Source organism: Erinaceus europaeus, chromosome 2 (genome assembly GCF_950295315.1).
Source record: "Erinaceus europaeus chromosome 2, mEriEur2.1, whole genome shotgun sequence".
Lineage (NCBI taxonomy): Eukaryota > Metazoa > Chordata > Mammalia > Eulipotyphla > Erinaceidae > Erinaceus > Erinaceus europaeus.
Genome location: NC_080163.1, coordinates 190,398,440 through 190,416,968, shown reverse-complemented (window position 1 = coordinate 190,416,968; position 18,529 = coordinate 190,398,440). Strand labels below are relative to the sequence as shown.

At 47.3% G+C, this 18,529-nt stretch overlaps 1 protein-coding gene across 2 annotated transcripts in view; it reads left to right on the top strand.

Moving 5' to 3' along the window:
- MEGF8 (multiple EGF like domains 8) overlaps positions 1 to 18,529 on the top strand; it is a 77,875-nt gene that overhangs the window by 9,291 nt on the left and 50,055 nt on the right. The window contains exons 2-9 of one of the 2 annotated variants that reach the window (XM_060186033.1): positions 10,628 to 10,727; positions 12,778 to 12,941; positions 13,111 to 13,317; positions 14,567 to 14,747; positions 14,846 to 14,934; positions 16,930 to 17,345; positions 18,142 to 18,287; positions 18,400 to 18,522. In XM_060186033.1, coding sequence (XP_060042016.1) covers positions 13,111 to 13,317; positions 14,567 to 14,747; positions 14,846 to 14,934; positions 16,930 to 17,345; positions 18,142 to 18,287; positions 18,400 to 18,522 — 1,162 coding nt within the window. In that variant the 5' untranslated portion in view covers positions 10,628 to 10,727; positions 12,778 to 12,941. The remainder of the gene's footprint in view (positions 1 to 10,627; positions 10,728 to 12,777; positions 12,942 to 13,110; positions 13,318 to 14,566; positions 14,748 to 14,845; positions 14,935 to 16,929; positions 17,346 to 18,141; positions 18,288 to 18,399; positions 18,523 to 18,529) is intronic. The other variant, XM_007532937.3, reaches the window with a different exon arrangement.

The window sequence follows — 18,529 nt, the reverse complement described above, 5'->3', positions numbered from 1 at the left end:
TTACCTTTTCTGATGTATGACATTCTCACAGGAGTGAAGTGGTATCTCGTTGTTGCCTTTATTTGCATTTCTCTGACAATCAAAGACTTGGAGCATTTTTTCATGTGTTTCTCGGCCTTTTGGATCTCTTCTGTGGTGAATATTCTGTCCATGTCCTCTCCCCATTTTTGGATGGGGTTATTTGTTTTCTTTTTTTTTTTTTTTTTTCTTTTTTTTATGCCTCTGCTTGGGCCAGGTTCTCACCTCCCCAGCTGGCCGTCTGTCTGTCTGCCTTAGTGTCTGCCCGTCCACCCTCGCAGCCTCTCTAGTCTCTTCCTTCCTGTCTGCATCCATCTGCCCCTGCTTCTTTCTATTCACTTGTCCACAGCCACCCACCCGAAAATTCTTCTCATCGATTATTTTTTTCCTCCAGGGTTATATCTGGGGCTCGGTGCCCACACTACAAATCCACTGCTCCTGGCAGTTATTTTTTCCATTTTATTGGACAAGACAGAAAGTGAAAGAGCAAGGGAGAGAGAGAGAGAGGGAGAGAGAGACCCGTAGACCTGCTTCATTGCTTGTGAAACATCCCCCCTGCAGGTGGGGAGCTGGGGGCTCAAACCGGGATCCTTGCACGGGTCCTTGCACTTAGTACTATGTGCGCTTATCCTGGTGCGCCACCACCCGCCCCCTCCTTGTAATCTCTACATGAATATTTTGAGGGCTGGTTGAATGCACACAGTACCATGTGTGAGGACCTGGGTTTGAACAAACCCCCTGCAGGGGGGATGATTTGAAGCAGGTCTGAAGGTGCCTTTTTTTTTTTTTTATTTAAGAAAGGATTAATTAACAAAACCATAGGGTAGGAGGGGTACAACTCCACACAATTCCCACCGCCCAATCTCCATATCCCACCCCCTCCCCTGATAGCTTTCCTATTCTCTATCCCTCTGGGAGCATGGACCCAGGGTCATTGAGGGTTGCAGAAGGTGGAAGGTCTGGCTTCTGTAGTTGCTTCCCCGCTGAACATGGGCGTTGACTGGTCGGTCCATACTCCCAGTCTGCCTCTCTCTTTCCCTAGTAGGGTGTGTCTCTGGGGAAGCTGAGCTCCAGGACACATTGGTGGGGTCTTCAATCCAGGGAAGTCTGGCCGGCATCCTGATGGCATCTGGAACCTGGTGACTGAAAAGAGAGTTAACATACAAAGCCAAACAAATTGTTGAGCAATCCTGGACCCAAAGCTTGGAAAAGTGGAGAGGAAGTATTAGGGAGGTACTCACTGCAAACTCTAGTGTACTTCTGCTTTCTTACTTTGGTGCCATACTCCAAACTCAGTCAATTTCTGCTTTGCGTTTCTACTTTTTTTTTTTTTACATGCATAACATTCCCCAGATTCCCATTTAACAATACAACCCCCACTATTTAATTCATCATTTTTCATGGACCTGTATTCTCCCCGCCCACCCACCCACCCCAGAGTCTTTTACTTTGGTGTAATACTCCAATTCCATTTCAGGTTCGACTTGTGTTTTCTTTTCTAATCTTGTTTTTCAACTTCGGCCTGAGAGTGAGATCATCCCGTATTCATCCTTCTGTTTCTGACTTATTTCACTCAACATGATTTTTTCAAGGTCCATCCAAGATCGGCTGAAAACGGTGAAGTCACCATTTTTTACAGCTGAGTAGTATTTCATTGTGTATATATACCACAACTTGCTCAGCCATTCATCTGTTGTTGGACACCTGGGTTGCTTCCAGGTTTTGGCTATTACAAATTGTGCTGCCAAGAACATATGTGTACACAGATCTTTTTGGATGGATGTGTTGGGTTCCTTAGGATATATCCCCAGGAGGGGAATTGCAGGGTCATAGGGTAGGTCCATTTCTAGCCTTCTGAGAGTTCTCCAGACTGTTCTCCACAGAGGTTGGACCAATTGACATTCCCACCAGCAGTGCAGGAGGGTTCCTTTGACCCCACACCCTCTCCAGCATTTGCTGCTGTTACCTTTTCTGATGTATGACATTCTCACAGGAGTGAAGTGATATCTCATTGTTGTCTTGATTTGCATTTCTCTGACAATCAGAGACTTGGAGCATTTTTTCATGTGTTTCTCAGCCTTTTGGATCTCTTCTGTGGTGAATATTCTGTCCAAGTCCTCCCCCCATTTTTGGATGGGGTTATTTGTTGTCTTGTTGTTGAGTCTGGCAAGCTCTTTATATATGTTGGTTATTAAACTCTTATCTGATGTATGGCATGTAAAGATCTTCTCCCATTCTGTCAGGGGTCTCTTGGTTTGGGTAGTGGTTTCTTTTGCTGTGAAGAAGCTTTTTAATTTGATGTAGTCCCATAGGTTTATACTTGCCTTAGTCTTCCTTGTAATTGGATTCGTTTCATTGAAAATGTCTTTAAAATTTATGCAGAAAAAAGTTCTGCCAATATTTTCCTCTAAGTATCTGATAGTTCCTGGTCTAACATCCAAGTCCTTGATCCACTTGGAATTTACTTTTGTATTTGGTGAAATACAGTGATTCAGTTTCATTCTTCTGCATGTTTCAACCCATTGTTTCCAACACCATTTGTTGAAGAGACTCTGCTTTCCCCATGTAATAGTCTGAGCCCCTTTGTCAAAGATTAGATGTCCATACGTGTGGGGCCTCATTTCTGGGCTCTCAGTTCTATTCCACTGGTCAGTGTGTCTGTTCATGTTCCAGTACCAAGCAGTTTTGATGACAATGGCCCTATAATACAGTTTGAGATCTGGCAGTGTGATGCCTCCGGTTGTGTTCTTTTTTCTCAAGATTGTTTTGGCAATTCTAGGTCTTTTCTGGTTCCAGATAAACATTTGTAGCATTTTTTCTATTCTCCTAAAAAATGTGCTTGGGATCTTGATGGGGATAGCATTAAATTTGTAGATGGCTCTGGGTAATATATTCATTTTGATGATGTTAATTCTTCCAACCCATGAACATGGAATATCTTTCCACTTCTTTGTGTCTTTTTCAATTTCTTTGAGTAGTGACTCATAATTTTCAGTATACAAGTCTTTCACTTCTTTGGTTAGGTTTACTCCTAGATATTTTATTTTTTTTGTTGCTATAGAAAAAGGAACTGATTTCTGGATTTCAATTTCTTCTAACTTAGTGTTTGCATAGAGGAATGCCACTGACTTTTGAATGTTAATTTTATAGCCTGACACCTTACTGTATTGCCTGATGATTTCCAAAAGCTTCTTGCTGGATTCCTTAGGTTTTTCCATGTATACTATCATGTCATCTGCAAATAAGGAGAGTTTGACTTTTTCTCTTCCAATCTGTATGCCTTTAATTCCTTGCTCCTGCCTGATTGCTATGGCAAGAACTTCCAACACTATGTTGAATAGTAATGGTGATAGTGGGCAGCCCTGTCTAGTACCTGATCCGAGGGGAAATGCTTCCAGTTTTTCACCATTGAGTATGATGTTGGCTATAGGTTTGCTATATATAGACTCCACTATCTTCAGGAATTTTCCATCTATTCCTATTTTTTGTAGTGTTTTGATCATAAAGGGATGTTGTATTTTGTCAAAGGCTTTCTCTGCATCTATTGATATGACCATGTGGTTTTTGGTCTTGCTTTTGTTGATGTGGTGGATCACATTGATTGATTTACGTATATTAAACCAACCTTGCATGCCTGGGATAAACCCCACTTGGTCATGATGAACAATCTTTTTGATATACTGCTGTATTCGGTTGGCTAGAATTTTGTTCAATATTTTCGCATCTATGTTCATCAGAGATATTGGTCTGTAGTTTTCTTTTTTGGTTGTGTCCCTGTCTGCTTTTGGTATCAGGGTGATGTTGGCTTCATAGAAGCTGGCAGGGAGTATTCCAGTGTCTTCAATCTTCTGGAAGACTTTTAAAAGTAGAGGTATTAGTTCTTCTTTGAAAGTTTTGTAGAATTCATTTGTAAAACCATCTGGTCCAGGACTTTTATTTTTGGGCAGATTTTTGATAACTGTTTCAATTTCATTAGCTGTGATGGGCAGGTTCATGTTATCCACTTCCTCTTTACTTAGTTTTGGAAGTTGGTAGGTATCTAGGAAATCATTCATTTCTTCCAGGTTCTCTAGCTTGGTGGCATATAGTTGTTCATAGAAGCCTCGCATGATATGTTGAATTTCTGCAGTGTCTGTTGTGATTTCTCCTCTTTCATTTACTATCCGATTTATTTGGGTCTTCTCCCTTTTTTGTTTTGTGAGTCTGGCTAAAGGTTTGTTGATTTTATTTACTCTTTCGAAGAACCAACATTTACTTTCATTGATCTTTTGTATGGTTTTCCTATTCTCAATGTTATTTATTTCTGCCCTAACTTTAGTAATTTCTGTCCTTCTGGTTGCTTTAGGATTCCTTTGTTGTTCTTCTTCTAGGTCTTTAAGATGTGCAATCAGGCTGTTTATTTGTGCCTTTTCTTGTTTCCTAATGTGTGCTTGTATAGCTATGAACTTCCCTCTTAGGACTGCTTTAGCTGTGTCCCAAATATTTTGATAGCTTGTGTCTTCATTTTCATTGAACTCTCGAAACATTTTGATTTCTTCCTTGATTTCCTCTTTGACCCAGAAGTTGTTAAGAAGTGTACTGTTGAGCTTCCACATTTTGGGACTGTTACTAATCTTTTGTTGATTGTTAAGTGTTAGTTTAATTCCACTGTGGTCTGAGAAGATGCTTGGGATGATTTCAGTGCTCTTGAATAGGCTGATGCTGTCTTTGTGGCCTAACATATGGTCTATCCTTGAGAATGACCCATGTGGATTTGAGTAAAATGTGTATTCCAGTTTCTTGGGATGAATGACTCTGAAAATGTCCAATAGTTCTAGTTTATCTATCTCTTCATTTAGCTCCCTTATGTCTTTACTGATTTTCTTCCTGGATGATCTGTCAAGTTGAGATAGTGGGGTGTTGAAGTCCCCTACTATGATTGTGTTACTGTTAATATATTGCTGTAGCTCTTTCAGTAGAAGTTTGATGTATTTAGATGGCTTCTCATTGGGTGCATAGATATTAATAATTGTTAAGTCCTCTTGATTGACTGATCCTCTGAGCATTAAGTAGTGTCCATTCCTATCTTTTTTAATCTTATCTATTTTAAAGTCTATCATGTCAGATATGAGAATAGCTGTTCCTGCCCTTTTTTGTGGGCCATTGGCTTGAATGATAGTTTTCCATCCTTTCACTTTAAGTCTGTGTTTGTCTTGTTGCGTTAGGTGAGTTTCCTGTAGACAACATATTGTTGGGTTGTGTTTTCTGATCCATCTTCCTACTCTGTGTCTTTTAATAGGTGAATTCAGGCCATTGACATTTATTGATATCAAAGATTGAAGATATTTTAACGCCATTCTTTTAGAGTTTTAGAGTGTTTTGATATATGTCCTATTTGTGGTGGTCTGACTATTTATAGGAGACCTTTCAGAACTTCTTTCAGGGCAGGCTTGGTGATGGTTGCTTCCTTCAACTGTTGCTTGTCTGAGAAGGTTTTGATGCTTCCATCTAGTCTGAATGACAGTCTAGCAGGATATAGTATTCTTGGCTGAAAGCCTTTCTCATTGAGCACTCGATAGATATCTTGCCATTCTCTTCTGGCCTGTAGTGTTTGTATGGAGAAGTCTGCTGCTAATCTTATGGGTTTTCCTTTGTAGGTGACTCTTTGTTTTTCTCTTGCAGCCTTGAGGATCCTTTCTTTATCCTTATTCCTTTCCAATCTAAGTATGACATGTCTTGGTGTCTTTAGGTCTGGGTTAATTCTGTTTGGGACCCTCTGGGCTTCTTGAATCTTTATGTCTTTGGTGTTGTCTAGACTAGAGAAATTTTCAGCTATTATGGCCTGGAGAATGCTTTCTTCCTCCCCTTCTCTTTCTTCCTCTGGTATGCCAATAATGCGTATATTGTTTCTTTTGAAGTCATCCCATAGGACTCTGTTGTTGTTTTCAGCATCTCTTAATCTCTTTTTGAGATCTCTTACTTCTTTTTTAGTTGTCTCTAATTCATCCTCAATCTTGCTAATTCTGTCTTCAGCCTCATTGATTCTATTCTCTCTGCCCTCTACTGCTTTCTGGAGTTCATCTATTTTGTTGCCCTGCTCTGATACTGTTTTAGCTTGTTCAGCTAGTTGCCTTCTTAGCTCAGCGATTTCAGCTTTCAGCTCTCTAATAACCATGAGATTATTAGAATTTTCTTCCATATTCTCATTTGTTCCTGCATTTCTGATTACAATTTTTTCAAATTCTTTACTCACTCCTGTTATTATTTCCTTGGTTAATGTTTGGATGTTGAACTCGTTGTTTTGTGCTTCACCCTCTGGAGGACTTTTAGCTGGACTCTTGTCCTGGTTCGAGTCTCCAATATTTTTTCTTGTTGTTTTAATCATTTTATATAAGTTAACAGTTTTTTCAATCCCTGAGTTGGAGTTCAGTGGTGTAAAAGCCTTTTTTTTTTTCCCCTGTAGGCTATGGGAGCCTGAGGGCTTTTAAACTATCAATAGGCTTCTTAGCTTAATCACTGACTCCTGACCAAGAGAGAAAGCAGGGTATGGCAGAGATAATCCAGTGGTTATGCAAAGAGACTTTCACAGCCCCTCAGCTATGCCACCGAGGTATAGGTCTTCTCCTGAGTTTCCCGGTTAGATCTCTGTACCCTGGTGTCCCTCCCTGTTGCTGCTCCAGATTCTGAGGGTAGTAGCAATGGAGACTCAGAGTTGCACTTGGTGAGTCTCTGGGGAGTCCTTTCCTCCCTTCAGCTGTCCCCTTGTTGGTGGAGCAGACTGGAGGTGGTGTCTCCACTGACAAATTGTTAAACTGTTAGCAGTCACTTAATCTCTCCTTAGGCCCCTCTCTCCTCTCTGTCACCAACCACGCGTGTTTGTACTCACGGGTGATTTACTGGGTTTCTGTGGTCATTCTAGTCCTGTCTTGTTTCGGTCCGGGTGGTCTCCTTTGGTATTCCTAGTTGATCCGGGAGAGGAGAGGAGAGGAGAGAAAGCGATCTGCTGCTCGTAGCTCCGCCTCCGGAAGTCGAATCCTATTTGTTTTCTTGTTGTTGAGTTTGGCAAACTCTTTATATATTTTGGTTATTAGCCTCTTGTCTGATGTCTAGCATGTAAAGATCTTCTCTCATTCTGTGAGGGGTCTCTTGGTTTGGGTAGTGGTTTCTTTTGCTGTGCAGAAGCTTTTTAATTTGATGTAGTCCCATAGCCAACCCACTTTTTATTTTAAAATTTAAACTTATTTTTTATTATTTTGAATTGAATTAATTAATTATTATTTTTTTAGCCATATGGTGGTGTGGGGGCCTGAACCTGGTGCCTCTTTATGCATAACCGTTATGCTGCCTCCCCCTGCTCTATTACTATTATTTCCCTTTTGTTACCCTTGTTTATTGTTGTCATTACTATTGTTACTATTGCTGTTGCTGTTGTTGGATAGGACAGAGAGAAATGGAGAGAGGAGGGGAAGACAGAGAGGGGAAGAGAAAGATAGACACCTGCAGACCTGCCTCACCGCCTGTGAAGTGGCCCCCCTGCAGGTGGGGAGCTGGGGGCTTGAACCGGAAGCTGTAAGCTGGTCCTTGTGCTTTACTCCATGTGTGGTTAACCTGCTGCACTACTACCCGGCCCCCATATTATTTTTAATAATAATAATACAGTTATAATAATATTATTAAAGATAAATTATAGCACTGCTTCTTCAGTTTATGTGGGGCTGGGGGGGGGTCAAACCTGGGCCCTCCTGGCTGAACCATCTGCAGCCCACTTACCTCTGTGCGCACATTCATACTCTGCTGGAACCAGCCCTCACAACTTCCTTACAGTTTTGGGGTTGCATCTCAGTGTGAAGTGGCATGGGAGCTGGGCCTTACTCTGACTGGAACCAGGAGGCATGGAACTGAGGGTAGAGTTAGGGGAAGTCAGGTGAACTGGCCGTGGGTGGTGTGGTAGGTGAGCGTGTCCTAGTACCTGGATGAATGGAGTCTCGGGAGGGGCAGCCCATGGCCTTCCTGCAGCTCAGGGGTAAGGCTGGTACCCCATTTCCCCTAGTTTCTTAGCCCAGAAGTCTTCCTGGAGTCCCTTGTATGAGATGTGGCACGAGAGAATCTTCAGGAACCAGAACCTGGCAAGGGGCAGGCTAGTGACAGTGCGAGCAGTGGGGACACTCAGGAAGTGCCAGGCCCCTTTGTGTGCACTTGACCTGCATTAGCGCCTCTCACTAGGGCACAGGCAGAGGCCAGCAGGGCCTGCAGCCACCACATAGGGTTGGCAGTTGGTGCTGGCTGTCACCCACATGCCACCCCTCCAAGTGAGCTTGGCTTTCCCCAGCGTGACAGCTGTGTCTGGAGAAGGCGCATTCTCTGAAGCCCTGGTCAGAACCACAGGGCCCCCTCCATTGGCCTGGGACAGTGCTGCTCTGGACAGGCAGATCAGAGGCTGCTGTCACATAGAGGGGCGGGGGGCTCAGTCCTCACCTCTTCGTGGCAGGAATGGCCAGGACATTGAAACCTACCTTAAGGCCACAAGGTCGGCAAAATAGCTCACTTGGATAGTGTGATGCTTTGGAACATGAGTGAACCAGTTTTGAGCCTCACCCCCCCGCCCCCACTATTGAAGGAAGCTCAGTGCTGTGATCTCTTCCCGCCTTGCTACCTCTGTGGCTCTATCTATAAATCAGTCAATCCGGGGAGTCCAGCAGTAACGCAGCAGGTTAAGCGCACTTGGCGCAAAGCGCAAAGACCCGCAGAAGGATCCCAGTTCGAGCTCCTGGCTAACCACCTGCAGGGGAGTCGCTTCACAGGCGGTGAAGCAGGTCTGCAGGTGTCTATCTTTCTCTCTGCCTCTCTGTCTTCCCCTCATCTCTCCATTTCTCTCTGTCCTATAAAACAACGATGACATCAATAATAACTACAACAATAAGACAAGAAGGGCAACAAAAGAAAAGGAATAAATAAATAAAGTATTTAAAAAAATCAGTCAGTCAATCTACCACAGAGCCACCGGATTCCCACTTTACAGAGGAGGAAGCAGGGCCAGAGAGGCTAGATGACTCACCCAAGATCACACAGCTGTGTCACACACTTGTGCTCAGGCAGCCCAGCTGCAGAGTCTGTACCTGTAACCATTCTATTATACAGAGATGTGGGCCTGGGGAGAGCTCACCTGCCTTACCAATCACAGGGCCCTGTATTTGAGCCCTGCTGGCACTGCATGGGAGCACCGTGGATGACCCTGGGAAACTCCATGGGTTGGTGGAACAGTATGTGGTCTCTCTTCTTTCTTTTTGTCTCCTTTTTTTTTTTTTTTTCTGCTTCCAGGGTTATCGATAGGGTTTGGTGCCAGAACTACTAATCCACTGCTCCTGGCAGCCATTTCCCCATTATTAGATAGGATAGAGAGAAATTGAGAGAGGGGAGGGTGAGACAGAGAGGGAGAGAAGCAGAGAGACATCTGCAGACCTGCTCACCACTCATGAAGTGTCCTCCCTGTAGGTGGGGAGTGGAGGCTCGAACCTGGATCCTTGCATGTGTCCTTGCACTTAACCGGATGTGCCTTCGCTGAACGCCCTTGTCTTCTTCTTTTAAAAAATATTTTATTTAGGGAGTCGGGTGGTAGCGCAGCTACCTCCAGGACCACTGGATTTGTAGTGCGGGCACTGAGCCCTAGTGGTAACCCTGGAGGCAAAAGAAAAAGAAAAAGAAAAAAGAAAGAAAGAAAAAGAAACAAAAACTTTGGGGTCAGGAGGATAGTTTATTTTTTTATTTGGTAGAGTGCACACTTTACCATGATCGAGGATTTGAGTCCCAGGCCACCACATGGAAATACCTTTATGGGAGAAGCTTCATGAGCAGTGCTGTAGTGTCTCTCTCTCTCTCTCTCTCTCTCTCTCTCTCCTCAAGTCTCTCACTTCTCTCCTAAAAATAAACCTAGTGGGGATTGGACAGTAGCTAACTGAGTTAAGCACACGTGGCACAAAGTGCAAGGACCGGCGTAAGGATCCTGGTTCGAGTCTTCGGCTCCCCACCTTCGGGGGAGTCGCTTCACAGGCGGTGAAGCAGGTCTGTAGGCATCTATCTTTCTCTCTCCCTCTCTGTCTTCCCCTCCTCTCTCGATTTCTCTCTGTCGTATCCAACAACAAATGACATCAACAGCAACAATAATAACCACAACAAGGGCAACAAAAGGGGGAAAAATGGCCTCCAGGAGCAGTGGATTCATGGTACAGGCACTGAGCCCCAGCAGTAACCCTGGAGGCAAATAAATAAACAAGTAAATAAATAAATAAACCAAGCAGGGAGTTGGGCGGTAATGTAGTGGGCTAAGTGCAGGTGGCGCAAAGCTCTAGGACTGGCGTAAGAATCCCGGTTCGAGCCCCGGCTCCATCCCGGCTCCCCACCTGCAGAGGAGTTGCTTCACAAGTGGTGAAGTAGGTCTGCAGGTGTCTATTGTTTTCTCCCCCTCTCTGTCTTCCCCTCCTCTCTCCATTTCTGTCTGTCCTACCTAACAACGACAACATCAGTAACAACGATAATAACTACAACAACAATAAAAAACAACAAGGGCAACAAAAGGGAAAATAAATACAAAAAAAACCCTTAAATTTTTAAAATTTATTTCTTTATTGTATAGAGACAGAGAAAAATTGAGAGGGGAGGAGTAGATAGAGTAAGAAAGAGAGACACATCTGCAGCACTGTTTCACCACTTGTGAAGCTTCTTCCCCCCTGCAGGTGAGTTGTGGGTGGGGGCTTGAATCTGGGTCCTTGTACATGGTAATGTGTGTACTGTACCAGGAGCATCACTGCCCAGCCCCTCTCTTTTCTTTCTTTTTTATTGTCTGTATCTTTACTCTGTCTTCAAAGTAAAAGGAATGGGGGCTAGGCAGTAGTGCAGCAGGTTAAACGCACACAGCTTGAAGCTCAAGGACAGGCGCAAAGATCCCGGTTCTAGTCTCCGGCTCCCCACCTTGGTAGGGGGTCGCTTCACAAGTGGTGAAGCAGGTCTGCAGGTGTCTATCTTTCTCTCCCCCTCTCTGTCTTCCTCTCCTCTCTTGAGTTCTCTCTGCCCTATCCAACAATGGCAGCAACAACAACAACAATAAATAACAAAGACAACAAAAGGGAAAAATAGTCTCCAGACACAGTGGATTTGTGAACCCCAGCAATAACCCTGGAGGCAAAAAAAGAAGAAAAAAAAACAACCCCAAAATAAAAGGAATAGAAAATTGACACAGGATGGCTTTTTTTTTAAATTAATTAATTTTCCCTTTTGTTGCCCTTGTTGTTTTTCATTGTTGTTGTAGTTATTGCCGTTGATGTCGCCGTTGTTGGATAGGACAGAGAGAAATGGGGAGAGGAGGGGAAGACAGAGAGAAGGAGAGAAAGATAGACACCTGCAGACCTGCTTCACCGCCTGTGAAGCGACTCCTCTGCAGGTGGGGAGCTGGAGGCTTTAACCGGGATCCTTCCGTGGGTCCTTGCGCTTCGTGCCAAGTGCACTTAACAGACTGTGCTACCACGTGACTCCCAGGAAGGGTGTTTGAAAGTGGTGCTGTGGATGTGTGAGAGAAAAAAGAAAGAGATGAGACCCTGAGTGGGCAGACAGGAACTGTGGTGCCCTGGTGTTCAGCCTTTCCCCCCTTCCTCCTTTTCCTGCCCTTTTTCTTCTCATATTTACTTGTTTTGGATAGAGACAGAGAAATTGAGAGGAGAGGGGAATATAAATAGATTTTACAGAAACCGGCAGCACTGCTTCACCCCTACAGGCAGGGACCACGGGCTTGAACCCAGGGTTTTGTGCACTACAATGTGTGCACTCTACTTGATGCACCACCATCCAGCCCCTATTTGTTTATTTTTATGAGTGAGAGAGAGACCAGAGCAAAATTCACCTCTGTCATAGGCAGTGCTAGGGAGAGGCCTGGGAGGTGGTGCCGTGCAGAGCATTGAACTCTCACGTATGAGTTCCTGAAGTCCATTCCCAGCATCGCATGTATCAGAGTGATGCTCTGCTTCTCTCTCTGCCTTGTTGTAAATCAATCAATCAATCTTTTAAAAAAAAAAAAGAGGTTCTGGGGATTAAAGTACAAATCCTGCGTTCTCACGCTGAGTTACTTCTTCAGCCCAGCTGCTCCTAGCAGACTTTTTTCCCTTCCATGTAGAGGGTGAAAGAGAGGGAGAGACAGAGAGACACCACAGCATTGTTGGAGCATTTGTGAAGCTTCCCCCTTAGCGGTGCTTCCTGTGGTGGCTGGAGGCTTGAGCCTGTCTCCCCTTGCATGGTCAGGTGTGTGCTGTACCAGGTGAGCCATCTCCCCGGCCCCCCTCTCTCTTATTTTCAAACAGTGTCAGGGAATGCACACAGACCCTCACACACCATGTGCTGTACTATGGCTGAGCTACCTCCCTGGCTGCATTGTTTCATTCTTTACTTCTGTGAGGAGAGAAGAGACCGAGGAGAGACACCACAGTACCATTCCGCCATCCACGGAGGCCCCCATCCGGGGTGTTCTCATGTGATTCTGGGCCTCAAACCCAGGGCTTCACAGTAACGAGGTGGCATTCTAATCCATGAGCTATCTCCTAGTCCCCTGTAGTTTCTTATCTGAGCTCCTGTCCACCTTCCTGGACTGAGACAGGAGCCGCTCCAAGGCAGGGCCTAAGGCTCAGACTCACGTCTGAGACCCCATGTCACCAGAACAGGGCTGGGAAGGTTGCCTGGAGATGTGGGGAGAGAGGGTCCTCCTAACTAAGTCCCGGCCACCCTACTCTCACCGCTCAGCTCCGAGTCCTCAACACCGTATCCTGCTGGATTTCCTTTTCCTGGACACGGAATGCACCTACGACTACTTGTTCGTGTACGATGGGGACTCTCCCCAGGGGCCCCTGTTGGCCAGTCTGAGTGGGAGCACCCGGCCTCCCCCCATCGAGGCTTCCTCGGGCAAGGTTGGTGGAGACTCTGGACAGCTTCTGGGGAGGATGGGGGAGACGGGTGGACGCCGAGGAGAGCCAGAGGGAGAGAGAGACAGACCCAGCGACCCCTGGGGCTAGGGAGGGGCAGGTGCGGGTCAGTGCCCAGAGTCAGCCTACCCACTTCTCACCCACCTGCCCGCAGATGCTGCTGCACCTCTTCAGTGACGCCAACTACAACCTGCTGGGCTTTAACGCCTCCTTCCGCTTCTCCCTCTGCCCCGGGGGCTGCCGCAACCGGGGCCACTGTCGGCCCCCAGGCGTGTGCACCTGCCAGCCGGGCTGGGGAGGCCCCGACTGTGGCCTGCAGGAGTGTCCCACCTACTGTGGCAGCCACGGCAGCTGCGCCTCGGTGAGCCCGTCCCCAGCTATGTGCCCAGCCTACCTGCTGCACCCTACCCCCGGCACAGAGCCAGTTGGGGGCTCAGTGCTTGCCCCAAAGATCCACCACTTCTTCCAGATTGACACCCCACCCTGAGTCCACTGCACCCACATGTGAGCCTGCCTCTTTCCCTCTCGTCAGGCCCCACTCCATCCTCATACCTGCCCACTCTGTCTGGCCTTGGCCTTAACTTCAGGATTTTCTATTTTTTTTTAATTCTTAAAAATATTTATTCATTTTCCCTTTTTGTTGCCCTTGTTTTTTTATTGTTGTAGTTATTATTATTGTTATTGATGTTGTCGTTGTTCTATAGGACAGAGAGAAATGGAGAGAGGAGGGGTAGACAGAGGGGGAGAGAAAGATAGACACCTGCAGACCTGCTTCACCGCCTGTGAAGCGACTCCCCTGCAAGTGGGGAGCCAGGGGCTCGAACCGGGATCCTTATGCCAGTCATTGTGCTTTGTGCCACCTGCGCTTAACCGCTGCGCTACCGCCCGACTCCCGGATTTTCTTTTTTTTTTTCCAGAGCACTGGCTCAGCTCTGGCTTGGGACCTTTGAACTTTTTTTTAATTTTCTTTTTTTATTCTTTTGTGTTGGGGCCTTACACACATACAGTTCTACTGCTCCTGTTGGATTTGCCATTTCTTTTTTCCTCCCTCCCTTCCTCTCCTTCCTGTTCAGCTAAAAAGAAGAGAGGGGAGGCACCACAGCACTGCACCATTCATGGAGCTCCCCCAAGTTCTGTGTATGGTGCTCATAAATGGTGTCAGGGCTGAAACCTAGCTCTTGCATGGTAAGGCGTGCTCTACCAGGTGAGCTAGCTCCGAGTGCCGTGACTTCTGGTCTTTGTCTTCTGACTTTGGGCCTGAGCTGCACACTTCTGGCTTTGGGTCTAGATCACCCTTTGGGCACACCTCCTTGCCTCCACCTCCCCAGCCTGAGCACTCTCAGCCTAGGCTGCCAAGGGCTTCTCACTGCCGCCTGGCTTCTCCAACCTTTTTCCTCTTCCTGTCTTGCTCCTTCTCCCTTGGCCTGTCTTCTTGTACCTCTGGTTGTGTCTCTGTGTCCCTTTCTTCCTCTGACTGCTGTCTCTCCCTACCTTTCTCTCTGCTTCTTTCTCTGTTCATGATCTCTTATCTCATCCACCTCTCCCCTTCCTTTCTGCTTGTGTGCCTTACTCTGACTCTCTGTGTCCCCGCCCATCACCTCTCTCCCCAGCTCTTGGGACCATGCCATTGCGAGCCTGGCTTCCTGGGCCGCTCCTGTGACCTGCACCTGTGGGAGAACCAGGGGGCTGGTTGGTGGCACAATGTGAGTGCTGGGGACCCTGCCTTCTCCGCCAGGATTGGGGCGGCTGGTGCCTTCCTGTCCCCACCAGGGCTGTTGGCTGTCTTTGGAGGTGAGCAGATGGGAGCATGTCTGGGGTCTGGGAGCCTCACAGCAAACCACCCCCCCCTTTCCCGTGATCAGGGCTTGATACTGTGTACCCTTCCACAGGCCAAGACCTCAACAGTGCCCTGGGTGACCTCGTGCTGTACAATTTCTCTGCCAATGCCTGGGATCGCTGGGACCTGAGTCCTGCCCCGGTGAGCACCGTGCCCTCGCCCTGCCTGGAGGTGCCTGTCCACGTGGTCACCACACACTCCCCTAACCCTCAGCTTGGTACTGAAATGTACTCCTGGGGCCAGGCAGTGGCACACCCAGTTGAGTGCACACATTACCATGTGCAGGGACGGGACCTAGGTTCAAGCCCCTGTTCCCCAACTTCAGGGGGAGAAGGAAACTTAATGAGTGGTGAAGCAGGTCTACAGGTCTCTCTCTCTCTCCTCTCCCTCCATCTTTCTCTCTTTCCTGCTTAAAAGATTTTATTTGTTGATGAGAAGGATAGGAGGAGAGAGAAACAGACATCACTCAGGTACATCAAACTTGGGACCTCATGCTTGAGAGCCATGGCACCACTTCCCAGGCTACAATGGATCAGCCCCCCTTAACTTCTCTGTCCTATCAAATAAAATAGAAAAAAGAAAAAGGAGAAAATGCCATTGGAGGTGCCGGCACTGAGCCCCAGCAATAACCCTGGTGAAAAAAAAAAATATATATATATATGTTCCACCCTCCTTTTGTCATTCTTTCTCTGATGATCTTTTTTCCCTCCTTATCTCCCTTCCTGCATCGTATCTTCCTATGGGTCTTCTCTCTCTCTCTCTGTCTGTCTGTCTCTCTCTCTCCTTCCCATCTTCCCTCCCTCCCTCTTCCTCTTCTTATCTCTGATGCTTCTTTTTTTTTTTTCCTCCAGGGTTATTGCTGGGCTCGGTGCCTGCACTATGAATCCACCGCTCCTGGAGGCCTTTTTTTTTCCCTTTTGTTGCCCTTGTTGTTGTAGCCTCGTTGTGGTTATTATTATTGCCATTGTTGATGTTGTTCATTGTTGGATAGGACAGAGAGAAATGGAGAGAGGAGGGGAAGACAGAGAGGGGGAGAGAAAGATAGACACCTGCAGACCTGCTTCACCGCCTGTGAAGCGACTCCCCTGCAGGTGGGGAGCCGGGGGCTCGAACCGGGATCCTTATGCCGGTCCTTGCGCTTTGCGCCACGTGCACTTAACCCACTGCGCCACCACCCGACCCCTGATGCTTCATTTTCTACCCACTCTTGGTCTGTGTCTTCTCTCTGGGTTGTAGCTCTCTCCTTTCCTCTGTCATTTCTCCATCGATTTCTGTCTCCCTGCCTCCTCTCTCTTACTGTGATTCTCTGGGACATCTTTGTTTTGCTTACCTTCACCTCTGGATCTCTCTTCTGTTCTCTGTGTATCTCTGACTCAAACTCACACTACTTCTTTCTTTTTTTTTAAATTTTTTTATTATTTATTTTCCCTTTTGTTGCCCTTGGTTTTTTGTTTTTTTTTTGTAGTTATTGTTGTTGATGTTGTCATTATTGGATAGGACAGAGAGAAATGGAGAGAGAAGGGGAAGACAGAGCGGGGGAGAGAGAAAGACAGACACTTGCAGACCTGCTTTACCGCCTGTGAAGTGACTCTCCTGCAGGTGGGGAGCTGGGGCCTGGAACCGGGATCCTTACGCCAGTTCTTGTGCCTCGCGCCATGTGTGCTTAACCCACTATGCTACCGCCTGACTCCACCACTGCTTCTTTCTATATCTCTCCAGCCTTCTGTCTGCATCTAGCTTTCTCTGCCATTCTCTCACTTTTAAAGATTTATTATTATTATTTGCCTCTGGGGTTACTGCTGGGGCTCGCTTGGTACCTGCACTATGAATCCACTGCTCCTGGAGGCCATTTTTTCTGTTTTGCTGCTCTTGTTATTTACTATCATTGTTGGGAAGGACAGAGAAAAATCGAGAGAGGAGGGGAAGACAGAGAGGGGGAGAGAAAGATAGACACTTGCAGACCTGCTTCACCGCTTGTGAAGCAACTACCGTGCAGCTGGGGAGCCAGGGGCTCGAACCAGGATCCTTCTGTTGGTCCTTGCTTTGTGCCACGTGCACTACCTCTGAGCTATCTCCCCAGCCTCACTCCACTACCTGGCCCCTCTCCATCTCAGTCTCCGGCTCTCTCCCTCACAGGCGGCCCGTCACTCCCATGTGGCTGTAGCCTGGGCTGGCTCCTTGATTCTGATGGGCGGTGAGCTGGCAGACGGCTCCCTCACCAATGATGTGTGGGCCTTTAACCCGATGAGCGGGGGCCGCTGGGACCTCCTGGCACCACCTACTTCCAGCTCCCCAGGGCCACCGGGCCTGGCAGGTCACACGGCTGCCCTAGTGGACGACACCTGGCTCTACGTATCAGGCGGACGCACCCAGCATGACCTCTTCTCCTCCGGCCTCTTCCGATTCCGCCTGGACAGCACCACTGGGGGCTACTGGGAGCAGGTGATTCCAGCAGGTGGGCGGCCCCCCGCTGCTACTGGCCACTCCATGGTGTTCCACGCCCCTTCACGTGCCCTGCTGGTATACGGTGGACACAGACCCTCCACTGCACGGTGAGTGACTCACCCCTACACCCTGCTTCCTGGGACCAGGCCTGACCTGACACCCTGGACCTTACTCTTTATTTATTTTAATTTTTTTAATTGTTACTGGCATTATCGCTGGGGCATGGTGCTGGCACTACAAATCCACTGCTCGTGGCAGCTATTTCTTTTTCTTTTATTTGACAGGACAGAGAGAAATTGAGAGGGGAGAGGGAGATAGGGAGAGAGAAAGATACCTGCAGACCTGCTTCACCGCTAGAGAAGCATCTCCCCTGCAAGGGGGGAGTGGGGGCTCGAATCTGGGTCCTTGTGCATGGTGATATGCACACTTCAGTGGGTGTGCCACTGTCTGGCTATATATATATATATATATATATATATATATATATATATATATATATATATATATAGCATTATTTTACAAAACATTAAGATTTATTTATTCATTTATTTGCAAGTTCATTTGTTTTAGTCACCTGTAGTCCACGTATAAGTGAAACCATACGGTAGTGGTCCTTTGCTTCTTGGTTTCATATGACTGCAGCCTCCAGTTCCACCCGTCCTGCCTGGGCCCTTATCTGTAGGGTCCTTTGCTCCCCACTGAACTGCAGTCATTTAGTCACTCCTCCCTATCTTTGTTCAGCCTCTCATCTTTTGATCACTTGGCCCACAGCCATCCCTCAAACTTCCACTCCAGTCCATTCAGCCAGCCCCTGAGTGTGTGTTCAGCCCTAGTTAGGTGATGCAGGGGCACCCTCCCTGCCCTGACGCTCTCCTCTGCCCCCCTGAATCCCCTTCCCCATAGGTTCTCTGTGCGGGTGAATTCCACTGAGCTCTTCCATGTGGACCGGCGTGTGTGGACCACACTAAAGGGTCGGGACGGGCTGCAGGGCCCACGAGAGCGAGCCTTCCACACAGCCAGTGTGCTGGGCAACTACATGGTGGTCTATGGTGAGGAGGCTTCCCGGTGCCACCCACTGGCCAGCCCTGAGCTAAGGCTCCCTGTCTGGGTGTCCCTGGCTACCCCAGGCTTGCCAGCTGTGCCCCTCTCTTCCTTTCCCAGGGGGCAACGTACACACCCATTACCAGGAGGAAAAGTGCTATGAAGACGGCATCTTCTTCTACCACCTCGGCTGCCACCAGTGGGTGTCGGGGGCTGAGCTGGCTCCCCCAGGGACCCCTGAGGGTGAGTG